This window comes from Chanos chanos, chromosome 3, assembly GCF_902362185.1.
Source record: "Chanos chanos chromosome 3, fChaCha1.1, whole genome shotgun sequence".
NCBI lineage: Eukaryota > Metazoa > Chordata > Actinopteri > Gonorynchiformes > Chanidae > Chanos > Chanos chanos.
Genome location: NC_044497.1, coordinates 1,112,501 through 1,132,500, shown reverse-complemented (window position 1 = coordinate 1,132,500; position 20,000 = coordinate 1,112,501). Strand labels below are relative to the sequence as shown.

Genomic DNA, 20,000 nt, shown 5'->3' with positions numbered 1-20,000 from the left:
CCAAACAAGGTTTCAGTACTCTGTAAATATATTTGCTTTGAGAAACCATGTCTGCAGTCAAGTTAGTCTGCTGGGTGTCAACCACTACATAATTCATTCTCCTCTCTCTCTCTCTCTCTCTCTTTGTAATACACTGAAACAAACCACACCCCCTTTTCTCACCTGAGCCAATCAAAAAACACACGACACCCTGCATAGATGGACAGACACGTACATATACAGATACATACACAGAAAGAAGTCTATTATCTATGTAGAAATATGTACCAGTGCAAACATTTGTTATAAAAGACTTTCCTCTGACTGTCCTCTGTGTGTGTGTGTGTGTGTGTGTGTGTGTGTGTGTGTCATACTGCAGAGCACACAGTGATAAGGAGACTGGAGACATCACACACACACTGTGGCTTAGTCATTCCCCTGTCAGTCTGATTCAGCGAAGTCTGACTGGAAAAGACCATCAGATGTCTGGAAAAAAAAAAAAAAGGTCTTTTTCCTGTCCGTTTTCAGAGTTACAGAGAGACAGGACCGAGGTCTCTCTCATTCCACTGGATGTAGTTCCTCATCAGATAGATGTAAAAAGCATTAGAGAGCCACTCCAGGGGAACTGAAATTCTCTGTCCTGCAGCCTCCTCAGTCTTACATCTGTCAGAGTGACATTCATACTCAAACAGAATGTGGGGATGTTAATAAAGGATTGGGTGTTTAAAGAGTGAATCTGTGTGGAAAGTCCTGCCTGACGATCCGTGTTTGAGGTCTGGTTTTCCCAGGATTTTCTGTCCTTTCCATCTACTGAGGGCAGAGACGTCTGACCCAGTTGGACCCCGAACTGTGGACATCTCAACAAGGCAGAAAACGACAGTCAGACTGTGCTTAAGAGTAAACTCCACAATCTCATTAATCGTCATGGAAACGGAGCGTGGGTGTGGCCTTGGGCAGGGTCGCGTGAGAACGTTAGTGAAACAGGAGAGCATCTCTTGTCATGGCCACGCTCTTATTCTCCTCTCATGAGGGAAAGAGAGTCAGAGCATAATGAGCCAGCACCATTTAAGGGTCTGGAACATTCTAGAACATCACTGGTGATCCGGGGGAACGGGTGTTTACTGCAGGGTGCAGACAGCCTTCTACTCAGCAGTTCTGCAAAATATATAGTGCTAGAAGGAGAGGCTCTCTCTCTGTGTGTGTGTGTGTGTGTCTGTGTCTGTGAGTGTGTGTGTGTGTGTATGTGTGTGCGCATGCGTGCGTGTATGTGTGCATGTGTGTGTCTGTGTGTGTGTGCGTGCGTGCGTGCGTGTATGTGTGTGTGTGCGTGTGTGTGCGCGTGCGTGCGTGTATGTGTGCATGTGTGTGTCTGTGTGTGTGTGTGTGCGCGTGCGTGCGTGTATGTGTGCATGTGTGTGTGTGTGTGTGTGTGTATGTGTGTGTGTGTGTGCGTGCGTGCGTGAGTTTTTGGAAAAAAATGTCAGCTAGTGTTGGCTCCCCAACGATCCTCTCCGTCATAAACTCCATCTTGCCATCTTCCGATAACTGCAGTCTTCAGGGAAGAAGTGACAGGTTGCCTCTGGTCTGAATGTGCCATCTGTAAGGTTATTAACGCCATACGTGACCTTCACCTTTTGTTTTCAAGGTTATTGCTCTGTGGGCCTCTGTGTGTGTGTGTGTGTGTGTGTGTGTGTGTGTGTTGGGCGGGGGGGGGGTCAAATTTGTGTGGTTTACGTATGTCTGTCGCTGGGGTTCTCTGTCCTCTTCACATTCGATGTTTGTGTGTGTAGCCAGGATCCGTACAGCAGGGAAGCCCATCCCCCATGGTGTTACACGCGTATCCTACACGCGCTCAACTGCAGTTTATCGTGAAAACCAAACCGCATGTTCTTGCGTATGGCAGCTAGCTGTCCGTTAATGACAGGCCGCCAGCGCATGCTAATAACCTCAGTTAAGTAAACGTATCAAACACAGTAACGGGATTCAAGCTTGTTTCTTGAATGACACGAGGCCTTCCTGCATTCTAAAGATGTACTGTATTTCAGACGCTTCTGCACATTTCTGAGAATAAATGCAAACACTGCGCATTTCCATTAATTCAGTATAAATATTTAACGCCTGATACAGAGTTCAAGCTACATTCAACTTTGATATTTAAGTAGGCCTATATAAAGAACATTATGTAGGCGACATGTAATTTGAAGGCTCACAACCTATAGGGTTCAGTTGGTTTATATATATATATATATTTCACAATTCCCATATGCATTATGCGTTGATATGATCGTTCACAATAAAGGGACAAATATTAATATCGCTCTCGTGATGTGTGCACTCACGGACGTATCCGCCTGTTTGACTGAAAGGAGGTTAATGTTGGCGTGTCAAAGGCAACGGGCGCAGCGGAACGCATCAAAGGAAACATACACAGAAAATTACCTTCAGAACACCATGGCAGGTTAATTAAGATTATTAATATTTTCCCACAATTTAATTAGCTGTGTGTATGTATATATATATGTCTCTGGACGTAAGTGAAAAGTGGAATAGCCCCCAGTGATGATCTCGGTCCCCTTTACAGACATACGACGGGGATTGTCCATATTCCATATGGCTTGTCAGGTGATGCCACAGATAATAATTGAGACCCAGATAGACAGCTCCTGGTAACGAGCGAGCGAGAGAGAGAGAGCGAGAAAGAGAGAGAGAGAGCGAGAGACCGGAACATGTCCATTTAAAGCCATAATGAGAGGAAGTGGCCTTTGTAGGATATCGGAGACAACAGAGAAATATGTGACTGGTCAAAAACATTTATTCGTTCTCGGAGATACAACAACCGTTTTTACACAGTCCACTTCTTATAAAACTGGAAGTTGTTGAAAATAATGTTCAATCAATGCCGCGCTTTATTTCCAAGAAACTGTTGTTTTTACAAGGGTTTTTACTTTTGACATCTGCTTCACCAAGTGTGCGTTGCCTTAGAGGAGTCGTGCATATCCATATTCAAGCGCATGGTCTAACACGCAATTAAGCACTAGGACAGATAAGTTCGTTGTATTGTCCAATTGTGTTCAGTCTTTTTTGGACTCCGCCTACGTCGTGAGGAAGGTTCCCATTGTAGTACAAGACAGTTGCGCATCTGCTTTTTTCCCGCAGTCTGTGGCGGTACTTTAGCCTTCGCCATTTTGTAGCGCTCCCTGGCTGAGTATTTATCTAGTGAATCGTGACCAGTTCTGCTACACGGCCACTTTACCTGTGGTTTTTAACGTTTCCTTGTTTTCTAGTTTACTCTGAACGACAGTGGCCTTTCTGTAGGTTACAGTTAGCTCTTCAGGAACCAGTATACCCAGCAGTATTTATTTTGTACTTTTTAGTTCTATAAAAATAGCGTGAGAGACAGAATGTCGTCCGAAAGCCCAGAATACTCGCCGTTCTTCGCCGTGATGGGTGCATCCGCAGCCATGGTGTTCAGCGGTAATTGCAATGACTATAATTTTATTTTCCTCTTTAATTTGTCTCAGTGTCCATACCCATTTGTGGGTCTGTCCTTGTTCTTCAGTATGAAATATTATCTGTAAATGACCCTGACAAAATGAACGTCTGGGTTTCGTAGCTGTCGTTGCTAGCAGAGCAATAACCGAAAGCTAGTTTTGTAAATGTCATCTGTAATCAAGGTTGACTTTTGGTTTCCGTATAATCTCTCCGGTAATCAGAGACAGTGGTATTGTTTTAATGCGATACAAGTTTATGAATTCAGGCTGGTCCCCTCCGATGTTTTGTCACTGGGCTGCTGTCTAAATCAATCAGTCAGTTTCTTAAAACCCATTTATCAAAAATGGTCCATGTCGTTGTTGTTATCACGTTACTTGGTGTCCGAGATGAGACAGCAGGTGAATCTAACCAGCGGGGTTTTATAAGTTACGGTCGGTGAAGACTGGTTAAGAATGCTGTATCACAGTAGTAGTGTGGGGAGAGCAGAATAGACGCGGTTTCTTAATTGATTATGTTGATATTTAATGAAGACATTAAATTAACGTCAACGGTATGCGTTATGTTTTAATGTTAATTGAGTTGATAACAAGTACGGGCATTAATATTTCTTAGTTACCCGTTTTATGATCTGTCTGGCTGGCAGGCAGGCAGGCTTCTGTCCAAGTGTGAATATTAGGAGGGTGGTGATGGTCTCTGCCTCTTCACCGTTTGGGGTATCTGTTGATCCTTATCGACTACATATTAAGTTTGGATATTTTAAATAACTCGCTTGTCCCGTGGAACAGATACCGTCTGGGTTTGTTAAAATTGCATGTAAAATTGTCTGTCGTTACAAAGGTCGATTTAGGTCGGAAATGTAAATTTATGAAAGCTTTTTTTTTTTTAAACGGAGGTTATGTCATTGGGATAACATAAGCCCTTAACCGGCGTAGTAAGGTTAGTAAGGTTGTTCCCCGCGGCGGTTAAGATCACGGCAGCAGCTGCCCGCGTGCGGGGGCGGTGGCCGTGGCCACCTCTCCACCACATCAGTGCGTCGCCCTAACCTCACACTGATGGAGGGGAGGGGACTCCATCTCTGTAATCCCGTGGAAAGGCACGTCACTTAATCTTGTGCTCTTCACCGTTCAGCTCGTCCCACAGACAAACCACACGTATGAATACGGCCGAGACAGAGAGACAAGGCCGCATTAACAGGAAATTGTATTTAAATCAGGCCTCATCCATCTGTGAAGCCGGTATATGACAGACGGTCAAATAACCTTTTTCTCTGTATGTGAATGGAAACACGAGCATTCCTCACCAGTTTGGTGTCGCTGTGTGTTTTGTGTGAACGGTGGACTGTAACCAGACTTGTGCGGTGTAATGTGTTGTGTTGTGTTTTAACCGTGTGGCCTGAACACATTCCAGTGCAGACTGACCTCACTAGACTGATAATTGCCATGCCATTCGGGCCACAGTCTGTGTGTGTGTGTGTGTGTGTGTGTGTGTGTGTGTCCCTGTGTCCATACATGCTAGAGGCAAACGGGTATGTTGGTGTGTGTTCTGTTCTGTAATCGATGCGGCATGTCAGTCTAGGTTGCTGTAATAAGGACAGTAGAACAGAACTGTGACTGTAATATCAATTACCTGAGAAAGGACAGAATAAAAACTGCACCTTTGCAGCCGTGTGTGGGGGCGTAAGCCGGACTGTGTGTTTCTGTGTGGGGACGTTGGCTGCGAGCCCGCGTGCTGGTCCTGAATCGAGTGGTGCCAGCACTGAGTGATCGGCTGTATTGATTTCCTGTGCTGTAACATATCGTCCGCATTAAAAGGACTGTCGAAGACAAAAGGACAGAACAAGACGGATGGATGCTTTTCTCTCTCCGTTCATTTTAATCACATCCTCCTCTGACAGCGGGGTTTCAAACTCGTGACTCAGGGCAAACGCTTTGAGTGAGTCATCGGTGTGAGGTTTGATCAGCTGACAGCTGGACTTTGGAAGCGGTGTTATAGACCGGTCTGTTTATTATTGGTGTATTGTTCTGGTTTGGCCTGTATGTGGCTCTATAGACTGGAATGGTTCTGGTTTGGCCTGTATGTGGCTCTATAGACTGGTATTGTTCTGGTTTGGCCTGTATGTGGCTCTATAGACTGGTATTGTTCTGGTGTGGCCTGTATGTGGCTCTGTAGACTGGTATTGTTCTGGTGTGGCCTGTATGTGGCTCTATAGACTGGTATCGTTCTGGTATGGCCTGTATGTGGGTCTGTAGACTGGTATCGTTCTGGTGTGGCCTGTATGTGGCTCTATAGACTGGTATCGTTCTGGTGTGGCCTGTATGTGGGTCTGTAGACTGGTATCGTTCTGGTGTGGCCTGTATGTGGCTCTGTAGACTGGTATCGTTCTGGTGTGGCCTGTATGTGGCTCTATAGACTGGTATTGTTCTGGTGTGGCCTGTATGTGGCTCTGTAGACTGGTATTGTTCTGGTTTGGCCTGTATGTGGCTCGGTGACGGTGGGTTTTCCACAGTTGCGTTGAAGGCTGTGGGGACCACGTTCTGAAGCAGCGCTGGTGTTTCTGCTGTTGTGTAAGATCGCTCAAATCATATGATGACAGTTTCTCTGGCTGCCCTGTGCATGGATGGATTCTGTGCCAAATTGTGGGTTTTTTTGGGGGGGGAACTGAGACTAGAGGGAGATCATTAGAGAGGGGAGTTAGGCTTTGTTTCCTCTCTTTGGTTAAGCCGACTGAAATCGTTCACTGTCTGATTTCCTCGAATCATACTGGGCGTGTAAAGCACATGTAACTGCGGAGGACACTTTCACTCCGCCCCTAACACAGAAAACAGGCCAATCACAGTGGGTCGTTCTGTGCGGACATGCCATGCAGTCTGTACTGTTTCAAATCCTGATTTCACATACAGTCTGAGTCTAAACACAGCAAGAGTAAGAATCTCTCTACCACTGTCTCCGTCTCTGTGTAGCCAGGGCCACTTTGACATACTGGTAAGACTCTTGTGACCAGTATACAGCTCAGGTAAGCAGGAAGTGCACCAGTGTACAGGACTGGTGAAAGCAGCTATAACAGTGAAAGGCTGGATGGATCTGTCTGTTGGTAGTAAGTGTGTTTTATTTGATGTCCAATCAGAGGTTAGATGTCCAATCAGAGACTGGCATCAGAGGTTAGACGTCCAATCAGACACTGGCATCAGAGGTTAGACGTCCAATCAGACACTGGCATCAGAGGTTAGATGTCCAATCAGCCACTGATATCAGTTGTGGGTGGTCCAGTGCTGTCTGTCTCTCTCCTGCTGTCTGCCTGTGACTGTATGTGCTTGGCTGTGTCTGGCCACAGGCTGTACTGTAGCTCCTCCCTGCCCTCTTCTCTAATTAGTCTTGTGTTTGTAGAGGGGATGTGTAGAATTCCTCAGATGGGTCAGTTCTTGCCTGTCAAACCAAGCAAGATGCAGAAAGACCAAAGGAACCGTCACCAGTTCGGTCACGACTCCTTATATATCTGTGGTACTGGTTTATACCTGTCTTTATATAATCGATTCGTTATTTAGTCTTTTGACAGTACCATGACTGCTTTGTGATGTCATCAGCAGCAGGCCCCGCCTTTCCGTCCAGACGCTGTCAGTCATTGGTTGTGGAGGTGGGGTAATGGAATAAATACACACAGAGGATCAAAGCAACTGGGCTTTTAAAATCTTTGGATTAGGGTTAAATCTGGGTTGGCTTTTTTCTTTAACTCAGTCACACACACGCACATTCACACACACACACACATATACACACACACACTCTCTCTCTCTCTCACACACACACACACACACAATTGTTTTCACTAGTTAGTGTTAGAACCTCAAACAGCCAGCAGGCATCCTGGAAACTCCTACAAGATTAACCTGCCCTGAATACACACACACACACACACACCCTCCCCAGCAGCAGGAGAATGATGAATCATGGTCCATTCACTTTACACACTGAGACGTGTGTGTGTGTGTGTGTATGTATGTGTTAGGACAGGTTTAGGCTAACATGTCTTATAAAGGGCACTAATGGTTACTGGAGCCGTTACTGGTTGTAACTGCTGGTTTGACTGGTTATTGTCAGGTAGCAGTGTTACACAGGCCTGTCCCTAAGTGGCCTAAGGCTCTGTGTGTGTGAGTGTGTCTGTGTAATTCAAAGTTCTGTCTCGGTCTTTAGTTCTTATGTTTGTGTGTGTGTGTGTGTGTGTCGGGGGGGGGGGGGGGTGTGACGGCCATCTGTACTCTTCAAGGATTGGCACCTCTTCCTCACTCTCTGAAACCATCTGTCACTACTCCTTAGATGCATGCGCACACACACACACACACACACACACACACCTCTACCCCTGTAAAATTTTATTTGAGTGAATGAATAAAGACTAAAATCACGGTCAGGTCATAACAGTTTTATAATGTGCATTTATACGACACCTGACTAGTTACATGTCCTGCTGAGATCAACAGTTGTCTCCCCATCACTGGGGCCAGGGACGCCCACACTTTTGAATGAAATACAACCACACTTTAGACCATTTAGCTTTAGGCATTTTAACCCAGTTTGATGTAGCTAGCAGCCAGCGGTAGACGTCTGCTGCCATCAGAGCGAGTGTAATGTTATGATGGCACGTGATGTGCAGTGATGCCTCTGTTGTCTGTAACGTCCGTTTCGGAGCACCAGAGAGCCAATATTTCAGTCAACAGCTCAGACATTTAAATGGCGCCAAAATGAGGCACCGAAATCTGCGTTGCGATTCGGTCCGGTAGATAACTATCGTATTGGAACCGGTGCCATATTGGCCGACCCTATGTGTGGGCGAGGTAGCCATACCATCCAGTGGGATCTTTTCTTACTGAACTAGAGTATTTATTCATATGTGATCATGCCGCAGGGCTGGGCAGTATATCGACTTTTTAAGGTATATCGATACATTTTCAAAGGAGATATAGGTCGAGACAATACCGTTTATATCGATGTAGTCTGATGGTACGATACTTAACCCCGTTTCTTCCCGGAAAGCCGTGCCAGTGTTTGGATCTCTCCTCTCTCACACTCTCCCCTCAACACCACCCACACTCTTGCTCCGCGTATGTAATACATTTGGCTAACCGAGCCCGCTAACAGAGACAAGCGACGTCTTTCCTGTATACCTTGGCTCAGTAAATTGATTGTATATGATACAAATGATATGAGATGTATAGTAAATGTCTACATGAACAGAATTATTCTTGCAAATTTTTATTGTCGCATGTTTACAAAATAATACATTTTATGCAACATAACCTCGATATACAGCTTGATGATGGGAAAAAATGTAAACATGTTTACGATCATTTTTTTACAGCTGAAGTCTTATACTGTTTGGCACACAGATGTTAAAAGTAAAGTAAGAAGAGCAATACTCTTGTACTTAAGGTATAAACCATTAAATCTTCAATGTGTGTTTCGTTATTTGGAAACAAGAAACTCTTTAGCTTAGAGTTTAGCTTCTTTAGTAGCTTCTTAGTAACAAGAAACTGAAGGAGCATTCTCAAAGAGAGACCTATTTTTATTTTATCGAGGCTATTTATCCGATATCATTTTTCACTAACATGTTTTGCATCTGTACATTTTCAAACCATTTTATTTTGATCACAGTCTGTTTTAATCAAAGTGTTTGTGACATCTCACACGTGGCTTTGACTTATAACTGAACATTTAGCCCACTTCGTAGAAAATACCGAGATATATATCGTGTATCGCCATTCACCCTAAAAGTACCAAGATATGATTTTTGGTCCATATCGCCCAGCCCTATCATGCTGTGAGAAGTTCTCTCACCGGTATAGCATTTAACTGTCCAACGAGATGTACTCATACTGCAATGCTTCATGTCCTAACCAATGAAAAGCCTTCGTACTAAAGGAGCATATGTATGTGACACATGCAGTGTGTGGTAGTCTATGGGGGTGGGTGATCAGAAGGTGTGGTTGTGTGTATGTGGGGAGAATGGGGTTTTTCGTCTGAATCGTGAATGGTTGAATGGTTTATCTTATTGAGTATTGAACTGGGCACGTCTGACCTGGCTCTCTGCAGCGTTCACAACACGAGAGTGTCAGCACACTCAGGTCTACCAAACTGCCTGCTTTTGGCAATCACTGTGAGTGTGTATGTGTGTGTGTGTGTGTGTGTGTGTGTGTGTGTGTGTGTGTACGTGCTTCACTGGGTGTCAGACACAGCCAAGTAGATCTGACTGTGTGAATCAGAGGGCCTTTGACATTGATTAAATGCACTGCAGCACACACGCAGACGAATGCACGCACACACACGCACGCACACACACGCACGCACACACACACACGCACACACGCACACACAGCAGTCTAATACACACACACACACACACACACACACATTCTCACTCAGCCAGATGAGCTGCTGATGAAGGGTTAGTTCCGTTCTGCTGGGTTAGATGTTTAGGACATTTTAGTGTGTGTGTGTGTGTGTGTGTGTGTGTGTTCTTATGGGGAAGTGAAAGCAGGAATGAATTCATCTTGTCTGACAACCCCGTTTTCTCTTCTCCTTTCCACTAATACAGTTCCCTCTCTCACTAGATATCTGTCTCTTTGTAAAAGTACTTTGGTTTTTTTTCTACTTTTCATTCATTTTTCACTTTCACCTCCACTCTAGTCCCTGTGTAATGACTGTTTTTGTGTGTGTGTTTTTGTGTGTGTGTGTGTGTGTGTGTGAGAGCAGCATTGGGAGCGGCGTACGGAACAGCTAAGAGTGGGACAGGAATTGCGGCCATGTCTGTGATGAGACCAGAGCTGATTATGAAGTCCATCATTCCCGTGGTCATGGCGGGAATTATCGCCATCTATGGGCTGGTGGTGGCAGTGCTGATCGCCAACAACATCTCAGAGAAGGTCACTCTGTTCAAGTGAGTGTGTTTCCCCTCTCTCTCTCTCTCTCTCTCTCACTCACACACACATACACACACACACTCTCTCCCACATCTTTCATATCTCTCTCTCTCTCTCTCTCTCTTCCTCTCTTTAGGAGTTTCCTCCACCTTGGGGCGGGGTTAAGTGTGGGGCTGAGTGGATTGGCTGCTGGCTTTGCCATTGGCATCGTGGGCGACGCTGGCGTCAGGGGCACCGCCCAGCAGCCACGCCTCTTCGTGGGGATGATCCTCATCCTGATTTTTGCCGAAGTGCTGGGTCTTTATGGCCTGATCGTCGCTCTCATCCTCTCCACCAAATAAACTACATCTCCCATCATGCAATGCTGCTGCAAACAGGGGAGGGCGAATGGGGACTCAGGGCAGGGAAGTTAAGAAGTTAGAAAAAAAAATAATTTATGTGACAAACGTTGGGGGAAAATTATTATTATTATTATTATATATAATTCTGCAAATGGTTCCATGAAAGATGGTCTTATCTCCACAAGTGTGTACAGTTGTCTTGATTTGATAGATTTTTTTTTCTTGTAAAATGCACATTACTAGTGATTTTTTTTGTCTTTTGTGTGTGGTGTGTATGTGTATGTGTGTGTGTTATAAAGAAGAAAAAAAAAGATGAAAGTATGTTTTCTGTTTTTTCTCTGTTCTGACCCAGTCTGTTCATCTCTCCACTTCACCCCACCTCTCAGTGTGTTCACAAACAGGACGACTTTCTGTCAGAGTTTCTCTTCTTTTCCACATCAGTGTTGACAAACTGTTTGTAAAACACAAACATGAGGTTGAGGTGAGACATACGTACCAGGCTCTGGGCTTGACCTTTGACCTTTTCCCTGTCTTTTTATTTAGGAGAATACTCATGAAAAGCTGTTTGTAAACACGTCGTAAAAAGAGTCCCCTCTGTCAAAATACTATATTTACAGTCATGGATGTTAATATGCGCATAAATATATTAAAGAGCATTGTAAATCCTGTAGCTGATTTTCTGCACTTCCAGCTGAGAGTGAATCAGTCAGTGGTTTGGTTCCTGCTGCTGGCATGTGTTGGTTTCAAATGGGTTCACTGGTTTGTGTGTGTGTGTGTGTGTACTTCCGCTTCTGTATCTCTGCTGTTTGACTGCATTAAAGTGTGTGTGTGTGTGTGTGTGTGTTCGTTCCACACACACCGTCTACTTTCCAACACCAGACTCCCCTGCCTCGTTCTTTACAGTGTGTGTGTGTGTGTGTGTGTGTGTGCATTGCGGTGCATGTAGTGTGTGTGTGTGTGTTTGGTGTGGTAGGTGTGTACATGGAGGAGCCTGTTTGTATGTAAGGGAGTAGTAAAGTTAGTCTGTGACTGTGTGTGTGTGTGTGTGTGTGTGTGTGTGTGTGTGTGTGCATTGCGGTGCATGTAGTGTGTGTGTGTGTGTGTGTGTGTGCATTGCGGTGCATGTAGTGTGTGTGTGTGTGTGTGCATTGCGGTGCATGTAGTGTGTGTGTGTGTGTGTGTGTGTTTGGTGTGGTAGGTGTGTACATGGAGGGGCCTGTTTGTATGTAAGAGAGTAGTAAAGTTAGTCAGTGACTGTGTATGTGTGTGTGTGTGTGTGTGCGTGTGTGCGCATTGCGGTGCATGTAGTGTGTGTGTGTGTGTGTGGTAGGTGTGTACATGGAGGGGCCTGTTTGTATGTAAGGGAGTAGTAAAGTTAGTCTGTGACTGTGTGTGTGTGTGTGTGTGTGTGTGTGTGTTTGGTGTGTACATGGAGGGGCCTGTTTGTATGTAAGGGAGTAGTAAAGTTAGTCAGTGACTGTGTATGTGAAGTGTCTTAATGTCCACATTTATAAGGTGTTTTGTGTGAAATCAGTCAAACTGTTAAACCGCTCTGGTCTCAGACTGTGAGAATAAGCTTTTTATTACAGACGTTACTGGTTCAGTGGTGGAACCGCTCCATTCCTGTACACACAGATCTGTCACTTGGCCTCGGTTCCCTTGGTCCAGTCCGTTCCCCGACCTTCTGATCTCACATTCTCAACCACACACACACACACACACACATCTCAGTAACACTACCAGCCAAACCGTCAGCACCGACGGTAGAAAAACAAAAAAAACACCAGGTGTGTTTGTGAGAACCGTCCTGAAATCTTGTCAGGAGAATGTAAAGAGTGGCTCTAAATCACTGCTGCGGGTTTCTCGTGCTGTTGTTAGTGCGTGCGTGTCAGTCATCCCTCCAGCCTGCTGAGCAGTGTCTGTGCTATAGCACTAATGGAGCTGAAGGTGGCGCTGTCCGGGAAAGCCTGAAGGAAGTCACGGCCGTCCTCCAAACTGGCACTGAGGAGAGGATCCAGTGGAACAGCGCCTGAAACACACACACACACACACACACACACACACACATCTGTTCTTTTGCCGTCTCCTCCCTGAAAACCCTTAAACGATCTTTAAGGAATAATAAAATCCTCTTATTCCTCTGCTGTCCTTAAAGAGGAGTTCTGTCCAAATATTTATGTTAGTGTGACATTTTGACTTGGTTAGCATGTAACAAAAGAGAGCAGAGTCTGTAGATGCCAGACTTTTTAAAGTTAGTTTGGCAGTGTGCTGCTGCCATCTAGTGGACACTACTGACACTGCATGCAACGCCTCCACTGCTTACCCAGGAACACAGAGCCGGTCAGCTTGGCCAACTCCTCTCCTCCACCTCTAGAGAAGATATTACTGCACTCCTACACACACACACACACCATCAGACAATACGAAACCTCAAGGTGTTTTCATCTGTTAACAGAGACATCAGCAAGATTAAACGAATGTGGTGTTGGAGTGAGTGTGTAAGTATGTGGTACTCACAGAGCAGTGTGGACACACAAAGCCACTCATGTTTTCTACAATGCCGAGGATTCGCACATCGGTCTTCTTACAGAACGTAATCTCTCGCCTGACATCGCCCGTAGACACACTCTACACAACACAACACAACACACGCACAGAGTTACACACACTCTGCATAACACACACACAGAGTTACACACACTCTACATAACACACACACAGAGTTACACACACATTTAAACATGCACTGATAAAGGACACACACACACACACACTGACACACACACACGCACACACAGAAAAGACTTACAGACTAACAAACACATGCCTACAGACGCTGTCCGCAGAACAGATCTACACATCACTTACTACACATAAGTATTTACTACACACATCTACACACACACACAGCTTAAAGAGAACCTGTGCGCAGTGTATGGGGTATAGAACACAGTGTATGAGGTACAGAATGTCTGTGTAGTGTTGTAGTAGTGTCTGTGTGGTGTCTGTGTCGTGTTGTAGTAGTGTCTGTGTAGTGTCTGTGTAGTGTTGCAGTAATGTTGTGTAGTGTTGAGTAGTGTCTGTGTAGTGTTGCAGTAATGTTGTAGTAATGTTGTGTAGTGTTGTAGTAGTGTCTGTGTAGTGTTGCAGTAATGTTGTGTAGTGTTGTAGTAGTGTTTGTGTAGTGTTGTAGTAGTGTCTGTGTAGCCTTGTAGTAGTGTCTGTGTAGTCTTGTAGTAGTGTCTGTGTAGCATCTGTGTAGTGTTGCAGTAATGTTGTGTAGTGTTGTAGTAGTGTCTGTGTAGTGTTGCAGTAATGTTGTAGTAATGTTGTGTAGTGTTGTAGTAGTGTCTGTGTAGTGCTGTAGTAGTGTCTGTGTAGCGTCTGTGTAGTGTTGTAGTAGTGTCTGTGTAGTGTTGCAGTAATGTTGTAGTAATGTTGTGTAGTGTTGTAGTAGTGTCTGTGTAGTGTTGCAGTAATGTTGTAGTAATGTTGTGTAGTGTTGTAGTAGTGTCTGTGTAGTGTTGCAGTAATGTTGTGTAGTGTTGTAGTAGTGTCTGTGTAGTTTTGTAGTAGTGTCTGTGTAGCGTCTGTGTAGTGTTGTAGTAGTGTTTGTGTAGTGTTGTAGTAGTGTCTGTGTAGCGTTGTAGTAGTGTCTGTGTAGTCTTGTAGTAGTGTCTGTGTAGCATCTGTGTAGTGTTGCAGTAATGTTGTGTAGTGTTGTAGTAGTGTCTGTGTAGTGTTGCAGTAATGTTGTAGTAGTGTTGTAGTAGTGTCTGTGTAGTGTTGTAGTAGTGTCTGTGTAGCGTCTGTGTAGTGTTGTAGTAGTGTCTGTGTAGTGTTGTAGTAGTGTCTGTGTAGTGTTGTAGTAGTGTCTGTGTAGTGTCTGTGTAGTGTTGTAGTACCTGTGGAGTAGTGACCAGAATGGCTCCGTCTACTCTGTGTTTGCGGAGGTTCTCAAGAACAGCCAGATGTTCGTCTGAGGTGCCAGGGGGTGTGTCTACCAGGAGAATGTCCAGCTCCCCCCATGCCACATCACTCACAAACTGACCAATCAGAGCTGGGGCAAAGCAGAAAAAAAGTCAACAACAGCATTAAAATCAGGACTCCAGGGTTAGGGTTATTCTGCTGACGTGTGCTTCCACAGTGCCCTCCCTGACAGTGGGACATTCAGGATGTGAACACTGCCTGGTCTGGTCTCTCTACTCACCCCACTGCCCCTGTCTCACAACACAGCCGAGCTCACTCACACAGACAGGGAACGCTCACACAGCACAGCCGAGCTCACTCACACAGACAGGGAACGCTCACACAGCACAGCCGAGCTCACTCACACAGACAGACAGGGAACGCTCACACAGCACAGCCGAGCTCACTCACACAGACAGACAGGGAATGTTCACACAGCACAGCCGAGCTCACTCACACAGACAGACAGGTAATGTTCACACAGCACAGCCGAGCTCACTCACACAGACAGACAGGGAATGTTCACACAGCACAGCCGAGCTAACTCACACAGACAGACAGAGAATGTTCACACAGCACAGCCGAGCTCGCTCACACACACAGACAGGGAATGTTCACACAGCACAGCCGAGCTCACTCACACAGACAGACAGGTAATGTTCACACAGCACAGCCGAGCTCACTCACACAGACAGACAGGGAATGTTCACACAGCACAGCCAAGCTCACTCACACAGACAGACAGAGAATGTTCACACAGCACAGCCGAGCTCGCTCACACAGACAGACAGGGAATGTTCACACAGCACAGCCGAGCTCACTCACACAGACAGACAGGGAATGTTCACACAGCACAGCCGAGCTCACTCACACACACAGACAGGGAATGTTCACACAGCACAGCCGAGCTCACTCACACAGACAGACAGGTAATGTTCACACAGCACAGCCGAGCTCACTCACACAGACAGACAGGGAATGTTCACACAGCACAGCCGAGCTAACTCACACAGACAGACAGAGAATGTTCACACAGCACAGCCGAGCTCGCTCACACAGACAGACAGAGAATGTTCACACAGCACAGCCGAGCTAACTCACATAGACAGGGAACGCTCACACAGCACAGCCGAGCTCGCTCACACAGACAGACAGGGAATGTTCACACAGCACAGCCGAGCTCACTCACACAGACAGACAGGGAATGTTCACACAGCACAGCCGAGCTCACTCACACACACAGGGAATGTTCATACAGCACAGCCGAGCTCACACACACAGACAGGGAATGTTCACACAGCACAGCCGCGCTCACTCACACAGGCAGGCAGGGAATGCTCTGGAGTTGGTCAGTAGGATAGATGGATAGATATTACCCATGTTGTGGTGTTGTCTGTATGGTGTGTGTGTATGTGTGTGTGTGTGTGTGCAGAGGAAGAAGTGGACTGATTGGTACTTCACTGATAATGAACTTGTTATGAGGTAGTTTTCCTGTAGGGGATGTTTGGGGGGCTTGGCTGAATGGACGGATGTAGAGGTTAGGCCTGATAAGAGAACGGGTTGAGGGTCAAACCTGTTTTCTTTGGTCCTCTCCACACCACGGCCTCATCAGGATCCTCCATCAGGAACCCGATGGACATGAGGGCCAGGTTCTGCTGGGCGTCCGTGTAAACGGGGACCCAGCCGCTGTCACACTGATGGACGTCCGGCCGGCCCGCACACAACATACGCGGGATACTGGGACCGCACAGGTCCACATCCAAAATACCCACCTAAACACACACACACACACACACACACACACACACACACACAGAGACACGCACACATATACACACACACACACACACACACACACACAGAGACACACACACACACACACAGAGACACACACACAGACACACACACAAAACAGTCACTCATAACATACATTTCACAATACTCAATTCTATCACACACAGTAATCGCCACCAAACCAGAGTGTGTGTGTACGTGTATCTGTGTGAGGTGTGTGTGTGTACGTGTATCTGTGTGAGGTGTGTGTGTGTACACGTGTATCTGTGTGAGGTGTGTGTGTGTACACGTGTATATGTGTGAGGTGTGTGTGTACGTGTATATGTGTGAGGTGTGTGTGTACGTGTATGTGTGTGAGGTGTGTTTGTGTATGTGTGTGTACGTGTATGTGTGTGAGGTGTGTGTGTGTGTACGTGTACGTATATGTGTGTGAGGTGTTTGTGTACATGTATGTGTGTGTGTACGTGTATGTGTGTGTGTGTGTACGTGTATGTGTGTGAGGTGTGTGTGTACGTGTATGTGTGTGAAGTGTGTGTGTGTGTACGTGTATGTGTGTGAGGTGTGTCTGTGTGTTTGTGTTGTTTGCACCTTCTTGCCTGCGTGTCGGAGCGCGAGGGCCAGCTCTGTGGTTATAGTGCTTTTCCCGACTCCACCTTTCCCAGAAAGAACCAAAACAACTCGCCTCACCTGGGACAGGTTGCCCTGCTCTGCACGGATACACACGCACACATACACATGCTGTTTAGTGGTCACTTCGCATTACTGACGATCCATTTACACCGTATTAATGGTTCAGAGCATCTGCATGTACAATCATTTTTGTGCGCCAACGAGTTGACTCTTAAGGTTCATTCACTGTCTCTAAACTCTATTGGTACAAGAGCTGATGAAATGAAGAGAGCGGCGTTTAGAGACCGTGTCTGAAAGACCACGTGCTCCTGCTTAAACGTCATGAAAAACGGCACAGTTCGGAATAACGTTTTAAACATTAGAGTCCTCTGTCTAAAACCACTAATAATGTTTGATTTATGCCGGTAAGGACTTGTCGCTGAGATCACGCACTCGGCCAAACAGAGACATTAAAGTTAGAGTCAGAAAATGATTTGTATTATTGGGTTGAACATAGTCTGTCTGCCTCATATTATTTACTGGTATATAACCAGGTAATACCCGACAATGTTAACCGGATAATTAGTTACATTACCGCCGTTCTGTTCCATGTTGTACAACGGGCTTATCTGTTATGTGCGTCCAAAGTTATCTTCCGCAAATGGCATGACCTGTACGTCACCGGGACGTATCACCAATGGAAAGAGCGAAATGCTGCACAATCCCCGCCTTAAAATTCAGCAGACCAATCATATAACTTTGCGCATTTGCACGTCGGCTTCTATGGGTATTTTTGAAGCGAGCTGGAACGTCGTTCAAGGGACAATGTTAAATGAGTTTACAAGTTACTGACATCTGGTGGATCACTTTAGTACTGCAGCTATAGTCTCCAGAGAAGCGGAAACATTCCCATACACTGATACTGTCACCTCAGTATTTAGAGAAGGCTCTGTCTGTCGCCTGCTCCTACAGACTCATTCTCCATTTGAACTGAAATTGTCTGAGTAACTTAATATTTTCGTCATTTATCTCTAATGGCAAAAGTGTGATTTTGAGAACAGTTCGCATTCCATTGAACGTACGCGCACTGGGGTGTAGGGGAAGGCTTTCTACACATATAGCCTTGCATTAATATCCCAACTCAACATGGCAGTATATGGGCACTTCAAATCTACTGTTGTCACAGTGCCAGCGTTAGCCTATCATATGCTTAAACGACTAATTAAACGCAGAGACGTTCCAAGGTCCCAGCCCCGCCCTGACCCGTTCGCTTGTCCAGTGAGAACATGGGAGGGCGTGGCTTAAAGGTTTATTGTTTATGTTTAGTGTGTTGAGAAGTAGGTCACGGCAACCTGAAGTCGCACCTGCCACACTGTCACACTTACCGGCGCGAGCAGCGGCAAAATGAGTGACTGAGCCGGAGCAGGAGCGCGTGACGATTAACCGACCGTAAAGGTAATGTCGTTTTGCACTATTGTTCGTAAATCTATCTCATTTTAATGTAAGATCTTTGCTTTTAAGAAACTTGTGTAAGGTTTTCAAACGAGTGTCCAGTCATATCTGATTACGGGAATTCTAAGAGACACGATACATGTGCGACCCGTTTCATTCTGTGAATTATTTAGCAGTTAATGGATGAAGGAGTATCCAGACTATTTCAGATTATGTGAGATTAAGGTATAAATGTCTGTGAGATTGTCACTCTGAAGTTCACTTGTGAGACGGTGTGTGCAGGTTCTAATTTACATGGAGATTACTCGGCTAGTGACACATCAATCAAAGACTAATGATTTCGTGATGACGTAAATGTACAACCAAGAGATTACCGTTATATATACCTAGATACGTACGATCAATTTCTGGATCGCAAAGCAAAGTAGATCAGACAACGCATTATTTCTAAATGTAAAAAGAGGGTCAGTTTAGTTCACTGCTCCACCAGAACAGATGACACCGTCATATCCAGTCCTGGAATACGTCGTAAATCAGATTTTTAATATTAGACTACTGTTTTGATTGCGCATTCATAACATGAGAAACGTGTTTATACGAACACAAGAGGCTGCAGTTAAAGTTAACAGACCGCGTCAGCATGTATTGGAAACTGTATCTGTTTAAAATATTGCGCAACTTGTCCTTTCTTAATAAATCGGAATTCAATCCAGTCCGGGTCCCGGGAGAACTGCTTACACAGCCGTGGCATACAGCAGCCTCGCGCAGCTGAAGCTTGGGTATTCAGGCCAAGCTGTCGGCCTGTTTACCTCGGCCTTGGATCTAAATTAGACACCAATTATCTGCGCACCTGTGCGCTCAGCCACACGCTACAGTCTCTTTTGTCTGAACATTATGGCTCAAAGATCCGTTTGAACGCGTCAGGTCGCTCGGTTTGACATCTAAAACAGCCCGCGTTACACCAATGAAGGTTACAGATGTGTGCGGATGTTTCACAGTTAGCGTGTAGAAAACAGCCTTGATGCGCGTGATATTTGATGACAAAAGATATCGGGCATCAGTTAACTGTCACCATATGAGAGCGTTTTAAGAGCAGACCTGTTTTCATATCATTATATAGCATACAAACACAAAACTATATTACTATGTGAATAAAATGTGCATAACAGGTCTGTAATTTCCACTTCATTCCACATTTCATTGACTGAAAAGGTTAGATCCTCTTGCCCAGTGCAATTTATAAAACGCCCCTGCAGCGACATGAAATACCCAGAGAATTATTTTCCACGTCACCTCACGTGTCACTGACGAAAGTGCATTTTACAGATGAAAGCCAGTAGTTCCAATGGGCACAGCGGTGTTAAAACAACCCATTCCACGTGTTATTTGGGTCAGTTAGCCTACGACTTTGTCATACTACGCGCAATACAGTGTAACAATACACAAACACTGA

General features: G+C 45.4%; 3 protein-coding genes across 3 annotated transcripts in view; 2 read left to right on the top strand and 1 right to left on the bottom strand.

The window, feature by feature from the left end:
• The first annotated feature begins 3,211 nt into the window (after positions 1-3,211).
• atp6v0cb (ATPase H+ transporting V0 subunit cb) lies at positions 3,212-10,991 on the top strand. The gene is made up of 3 exons (XM_030767088.1): positions 3,212-3,453; positions 10,216-10,399; positions 10,519-10,991. Exons 1-3 carry the CDS (start codon positions 3,381-3,383, stop codon positions 10,721-10,723), a joined length of 462 nt encoding a protein of 153 aa, XP_030622948.1. The 5' UTR covers positions 3,212-3,380; the 3' UTR covers positions 10,724-10,991.
• Positions 10,992-12,281: 1,290 nt separating this feature from the next.
• On the bottom strand, positions 12,282-17,750 carry nubp2 (nucleotide binding protein 2 (MinD homolog, E. coli)). Its single transcript, XM_030767086.1, has 7 exons — positions 17,691-17,750; positions 17,075-17,193; positions 16,266-16,464; positions 14,629-14,783; positions 13,241-13,351; positions 13,047-13,116; positions 12,282-12,752 (listed from the first exon to the last, which is right to left on the bottom strand). Exons 1-7 carry the CDS (start codon positions 17,704-17,706, stop codon positions 12,616-12,618), a joined length of 807 nt encoding a protein of 268 aa, XP_030622946.1. The 5' UTR covers positions 17,707-17,750; the 3' UTR covers positions 12,282-12,615.
• Positions 17,751-18,532: 782 nt separating this feature from the next.
• The window catches only part of spsb3b (splA/ryanodine receptor domain and SOCS box containing 3b), a 6,671-nt gene continuing 5,203 nt past the window's right edge, over positions 18,533-20,000 (top strand). The window contains exon 1 of the mRNA XM_030770195.1: positions 18,533-18,550. The gene's annotated coding sequence lies outside the window, so the exon portion shown is untranslated. The remainder of the gene's footprint in view (positions 18,551-20,000) is intronic.